Consider the following 7,500-nt stretch of genomic DNA (forward strand, 5'->3'; position numbering starts at 1 on the left):
AAAAGATTTCTCTTGCTTGAGGGTACACTCGAGCACACTATTCTGTCTTATTTCTCTTTCTCTTGTTTTGTTCAAGTTTTTATAGTTTATATAGGACACATTTTAATGTTACTTTTCTTAGAATATTTTATTTTAGTTTTTTTCTTTCCTCGCTGGGCTATTTTCCCTGTTGGAGCCCCTGGGCTTATAGCATCCTGCTTTCCCAACTAGGGTTGTATCTTAGCAGATAATAATAATAATAATAATAATAATAATAATAATAATAATAATAATAATAATAATAATAATAATAATATTCATCATCATCATCATCATCATAATAATAATAATAATAATAATAATAATAATAATAATAATAATAATAATAATAATAATAATAATAATTACCTTTAGAATCTAAGGATTCCCCCAATATATTTCAGTTTGTCATTTCTTTATTGGACAACGAGTAGAAATCTTTTTTTGGGGGGACACTGTCATTTATCAAATGTGGAAACTTGACTAGCAAGTTATGGAAATCTAAAGATCAAAACTATCATAATGCTTCTCACAATCAGATTATGAAACTATAATAAAAAAATATTCCAATATGAAAGAAAAATTAATGAGTCCACAATAATGTTTATCAAAATTATAAAGAAAATCTTCATATATATAAGAAAAATTGATAGTTATCTGTATAAATATTTCTGACAGTCAGGTTATGAAATTATTAAAGATAATCTTCAAATATACAAGTAATTATCTGTATTAATTTTTCTGGTTTTGAAATTAGTAAATAAAATCTTCAAATATACAAGTAATATTTCTGACAATCAGATTAAGAAATAATTAAATAAGAAATCTTCAAGAAAAATTAATAAGAATCTTCAGTAATATTTTTCACAATCAGATTAAGAAATTATAAAAAAAAATACCCCACTTTCCAAGAAAAAAGGAGTAACTATCTACATCCTCAACAAATAAATTATAACCTAAGAACTAATCTTCCCAAACAACCAAAGACAAGAGAAGACAATATACATCTTGAAATCACAAACTAAGAAACCTTCGGACAATATACATCTTGAAATCATAAACTTAGAAAACTTCGGACAATATACATCTTGAAATCACAAACTAAGAAACCTTCGGACAATATACATCTTGAAATCATAAACTAAGAAAACTTCGGACAATATACATATGGAAGTCACAATCTAAGAAAACTTCGGACAATATACATCCTGAAATCACAAACTAAGAAAACTTCGGACAATATACATCCTGAAATCACAAACTAAGAAAACTTCGGACAATATACATCTTGAAATCACAAACTAAGAAAACTTCGGACAATATACATCTTGAAATCACAAACAAAGAAAACTTCGGACAATATACATATGGAAGTCACAATCTAAGAAAACTTCGGACAATATACATCCTGAAATCACAAACTAAGAAAACTTCGGACAATATACATCCTGAAATCACAAACTAAGAAAACTTCGGACAATATACATCTTGAAATCACAAACTAAGAAAACTTTGGACAATATACATCTTGAAATCACAAACTAAGAAAACTTCGGACAATATACATATGGAAGTCACAATCTAAGAAAACTTCGGACAATATACATCCTGAAATCACAAACTAAGAAAACTTCGGACAATATACATCCTGAAATCACAAACTAAGAAAACTTCGGACAATATACATCCTGAAATCACAAACTAAGAAAACTTCGGACAATATACATCCTGAAATCACAAACTAAGAAAACTTCGGACAATATACATCTTGAAATCACAAACTAAGAAAACTTCGGACAATATACATCTTGAAATCACAAACAAAGAAAACTTCGGACAATATACATATGGAAGTCACAATCTAAGAAAACTTCGGACAATATACATCCTGAAATCACAAACTAAGAAAACTTCGGACAATATACATCCTGAAATCACAAACTAAGAAAACTTCGGACAATATACATCCTGAAATCACAAACAAAGAAAACTTCGGACAATATACATATGGAAGTCACAAACTAAGAAAACTTCGGACAATATACATCCTGAAATCACAAACTAAGAAAACTTCGGACAATATACATCCTGAAATCACAAACTAAGAAAACTTCGGACAATATACATCCTGAAATCACAAACAAAGAAAACTTCGGACAATATACATATGGAAGTCACAATCTAAGAAAACTTCGGACAATATACATCCTGAAATCACAAACTAAGAAAACTTCGGACAATATACATCCTGAAATCACAAACTAAGAAAACTTCGGACAATATACATCCTGAAATCACAAACTAAGAAAACTTCGGACAATATACATCTTGAAATCACAAACTAAGAAAACTTCGGACAATATACATCTTGAAATCACAAACAAAGAAAACTTCGGACAATATACATATGGAAGTCACAATCTAAGAAAACTTCGGACAATATACATCCTGAAATCACAAACTAAGAAAACTTCGGACAATATACATCCTGAAATCACAAACTAAGAAAACTTCGGACAATATACATCCTGAAATCACAAACTAAGAAAACTTCGGACAATATACATCTTGAAATCACAAACTAAGAAAATTTCGGACAATATACATCTTGAAATCACAAACTAAGAAAACTTCGGACAATATACATCTGGAAATCACAACCTAAGAAAACTTTGGACAATATACATCTTGAAATCACAACCTAAGAAAACTTCGGACAATATACATCTGGAAATCACAACCTAAGAAAACTTCGGACAATATACATCTTGAAATCACAAACTAAGAAAACTTCGGATAATATACATCTTGAAATCACAACCTAAGAAAACAATAAGACTACTTATCGTGCCACTGCGTAAGTAATTACACCACCCGTTCCCCGCCCGCAACGCTGCATGCTTGGGCGTCTTTGCATGAAAATTGGCATCACGCACACCCTTTGTGAAGTTTAAGGCAGAGCCGGACATTTATTATCTTAACGAGGCGAAGAGACGGCAACAAGTTCGGATGGAATTACTCCCCATCCCAGATTAGCGCCATTATAGTCTAACACTGCAGCGCAATGAGGGGACTTTTTTTTTTTTCTTGAAGTTTGCTGGGGGTTTTCCAAACGTTGGTTTAGATTTATTTGATTGTTTACATGTATATATATATATATATATATATATATATATATATATAACATATATTGTGTATATGTGTGTATATATATATATATATATATATATATATATATATATATATATATATATATATATATATATATATATATATATATATATATACGTACATATATATATATATAGGCAACCAATCAGAGAATATAGAATATCATCTCTTGACATTATTCTATTTTCACGTTCCTTTTTCCTCTCTCAATCTACATCACTTTAACATTCATATTCACAGTAATGAATAAACCACCAACCAAAGAGCCCAAACATTATACGAGGGATTAAACTAACAATCGAAACAAATAAAAACAATGAAGAAAACTATTCAATTACCTCGCAATAACAAGCGTAAACAACAAACTTGAACCACAAAGGAGGTAAATCGAGAATAAATGTAAATAAACAATGGGTTTACATTTAAATGAATGATGGGTCAATATTGTGATTGCGTTTTAGGACGAAGCTCCTCTAAGAGTGGTTTAACCAACGCTTCTTTCTTTAAGAAATTGTACAGTTTCAGCATACAATTACTATATTTGAATTATATAGGAGCAGGATATGTATATTGAAGTACGGTATGTAGGCTATATGTAAATACTCGTATGTAGTCAGGGACACCCATACTAGGTTGGTTTGCTGTGAGATTATATAGTTATAGTGGGATATGTATATTGAAGTATGGTATATATATATATATATATATATATATATATATATATATATATATATATATATATATATATATATATATATATATAGATAGATAGATAGATAGATACTCGTATTAGTCAAGGCCACCCATACTAGGTCGGTTTGCTGCGAGCGATCAGATTAAAGTCCCCCACCATCACCAATCTGCAGTGGCCATCGTGGTGACAAAAATAGCTAAACCCCAGGCATGACCATGATATTTCTGAGGCCTTAGTCCTGCAGTGGACTAGAAACAGGAGCAATTGTTATTGTTGATTTTGTGTTTTGTATGTGTGTGCATATATATATATATATATATATATATATATATATATATATATATATATATATATATATATATATCTATATATATATATATATATATATATATATATATATATATGTGTGTGTGTGTGTGTGTGTGTGTGTGTGTGTGTGTGTGTGTGTGTGTGTGTGTGTTTGTATTGCGAATACCGTCAATTAATTCATCCAATTGAGATATGAAGTCACTATTATTTTAATTACACTATCATATTATAGCTTTCATCCCATGAGCATAGGAAATATCATTGATATTTAATATTTTCTTTACTAATCCCTAAAGATTGAAAAAAGACAAACCTATTTCCTTTTTCATCATTCGTTATTTACTTTTCAGAACAAATCATCAATTTGATATTTTCTCGCAGCCTTGGATTGCAAATCCGTCTTCATATGTCATCAGGTCATTTCAAACCGAGTTAAAATGGTTTGCGGGAAACACTACACTCGAAGTATTAGTTACTTCCGCCAATTAAGTTGGAAGGAGGTTATGTTTTACCCCCTGTTTCTGTATCCTTTGTTTGTCTGTAAACAGCTTTCTGCCCACAATTTTAATCGTAGAGTAATGTAACTTGCACGGATTCACTTTTTAGTTAAAAAATGGAAATTGATAAATTTGGAAGGTCAAGATCAAAGGTCAAGGTCATGTTCAAGCAAAATGTCCAATTAACGTAATGAGGCATAAGTTTGGACATCGTTGTCACAGAGATATCAAATTTGGTTCATATTTGAGTGTATAAAAACCCATGCCAATTAATACATGTTAAGGTCAAAGGTCAAAGTCAAGCTCGAACAAAAGGTCGAGAAATAGGTTGCCGTGGTGGAGGTCTGCTCTCCACTGAGTGCCCCTCTATTTTTAACTGCTTTCAGTAGAATTCATTTTCATTGTAATTTGAGAAAAGAAGACCCATTTACATGCTTACCGAGACCTAGTATATAAAAAAAAGTACATTAGTGTTGAAATATACTTTTAAAAAAGCACTTACCCGAATGTAACAAAAAATGGAGAAACAAGATGAGCATTGCTGGAACGTCCATTATTCTTGTCAGCTAACGACAGTCTTCATCTGAAAGAAGAGAAATTGCATGAGTTCCATAAAATGTGGGAGACAATGATAGTGAGGATTATTTTTCATGATTATACATTGTTTATACTTGGCTAGCATTCTAATGACAATGGCATTGTTGAAATGTATGAGTAAAACATACATATCAATAGATATAAGATTTTTTGCGTTACATGAAATTGAAATTTTAGTTGTTATTTCTTAATTCTTATATATGTGATATGATCAGCTTGAACTATACCTAGAAAGGGTAGCAAGCATTTGGGATTTTGACTTAAGAGCATTACAAATTTATCTCATAATTAAGCTGTTTCTAAATTATTAAATTACATATAAATATTAGCCTAGACTACAAGAAAAATTCTGCTACAATCCATAACGTATAGTGCAATACAAAATAGTACCAACACTGAAGAAACTTGAAACACTCCAGATTTCATACAAAGATCAGCAGTCATCAGTTTGTAAGACTTTGTTTGTTTCATAATGAAAAGAGAAGTGTAAATTCTTCCAATAAAGGTAGAAACAATTCAATTAACACGATTTATGTACGTTCCACCACATTCATATGATATTAAGGAATTTTCATCTATGTAATTTTGCGAATTGGCTGAAGTCGTTAACATTATCTAGATACTCCCCCAAAAAACAGTCAGAAAACAGGACAAACCAGGATCGTGATCTTGATCCATATCTCCTCCGAAACTTTGTGGTTCCTTCCAATATATAATATCTATCCATTTTTTAAATTTGGTGAAAATCCAATATGTCGATTTGTTTTGACGTAATCTTTGAAATTTTGAAAAATGCAAATGGACTCATCTCCAAAATTTAATGGGGGTCGTCCATGATGTGAGATCTATCTGCAGTTAAAATTTCGTCAAAACCCGACAATAATTTTGACGCAATCCTGTCCTCAGACACACAGACAAATATGTAGATGAACAAATAAACCGATTCGGAAATATAACCTCCTTGTGGGAGGCAACAACAACAATCTAAAAAAAAACATAAAAGAAACAGTTAATCAGCAAAAGATAACTACATATCTTGTACAACATGCCATCATTCAGTAGTAGTAAGTTTTAAACTATATATTTCATTCCATTATCAACTTCTTATCGTTTGTCTAATCTCTTCGCTTTATCAAAGAAATAGTCGAAGTTGTTTAAGTCAAAACGGTTATTACTAATGCAAATACAACAATGAAATGAAATTTCATTACATTTGCAATAACACTTTAGGGCATTCATTAGAAAATGACAACAATTGGAAAATCATGACAAAATAAGGAGTACTATAAAAGATTTCTATAGAATAACCAGTTGATTATAATGATGAGCCCATTTATAATTGAGAAACTAGATAAAGTTTGATACCAGTTCATTATAATCCTCGTCTCACCTTGAAGAATTAAATTAAAAGTTGTCAAACCAGCGAAGTTGGTAATGAGGAAGAAAAAAAATGGCGACAGGTAATTGCATCCAAGGGAGATGCGAATAGAAGCGGAAATTTGGCGAAGGGCGGTGGGAAATTAGCTGAAATTTTGTACTGGCAATTGGTGTTATCCAATTTACGCGCATCAGCGAAAGGGGGAAGGCAGGTAGCCGCGAATAAGAAGGGTAAACCGCGAATAATAGGGCACCCGCGAATAATGAGTGTGGTAGAAGAAGTTCCAAACTAATTCGCGCGTATCTTGGGTGGTCAATTCGATAAGAGTCTGGGTACGGCAGATGGAAAGGACAGGGAGAAGTTTGCTCGAACGTGTTTAGGGACCTTATCACACTGGTAAATGACACAACATATTTATCACAATATTAATGGTAACAATAAAATAACAACAACAAATGCAGCCGTTTCTAGTCCCCTGCAGGACAAATGCTGAGATGTCCTTTATTATCTCTGCTGTTTGGCAATTTTCATCATCACGCTCGCCACTGCAAACTGGTGATTGTGAGAGACTTTAGTCTGATTCGTAACAGCAAACCAACCTAGTATGGGTGGCCAAGACTAGTATAGCTTCGCTGATCATAGCTATACACACACCTTTCATCATGTTATGGTATCCCCACTCAGAAAGAAGTATATATATATATATATATATATATATATATATATATATATATATATATATATATATATATATATATATATATATATATATACATATATATATATATATATATATATATATATATATATATATATATATATATATATATATATAT

General features: G+C 31.0%; 1 protein-coding gene across 2 annotated transcripts in view; it reads right to left on the minus strand.

The window, feature by feature from the left end:
* Window positions 1–7,500, minus strand: part of LOC137632914 (neurotrimin-like) — a 198,617-nt gene that overhangs the window by 105,085 nt on the left and 86,032 nt on the right. For both annotated transcript variants that reach the window (XM_068365017.1, XM_068365016.1), the window contains exon 2: window positions 5,192–5,272. In XM_068365017.1, coding sequence (XP_068221118.1) covers window positions 5,192–5,243 — 52 coding nt within the window. In that variant the 5' untranslated portion in view covers window positions 5,244–5,272. The remainder of the gene's footprint in view (window positions 1–5,191; window positions 5,273–7,500) is intronic.

Source organism: Palaemon carinicauda, chromosome 42 (genome assembly GCF_036898095.1).
Source record: "Palaemon carinicauda isolate YSFRI2023 chromosome 42, ASM3689809v2, whole genome shotgun sequence".
Classification (NCBI taxonomy): domain Eukaryota; kingdom Metazoa; phylum Arthropoda; class Malacostraca; order Decapoda; family Palaemonidae; genus Palaemon; species Palaemon carinicauda.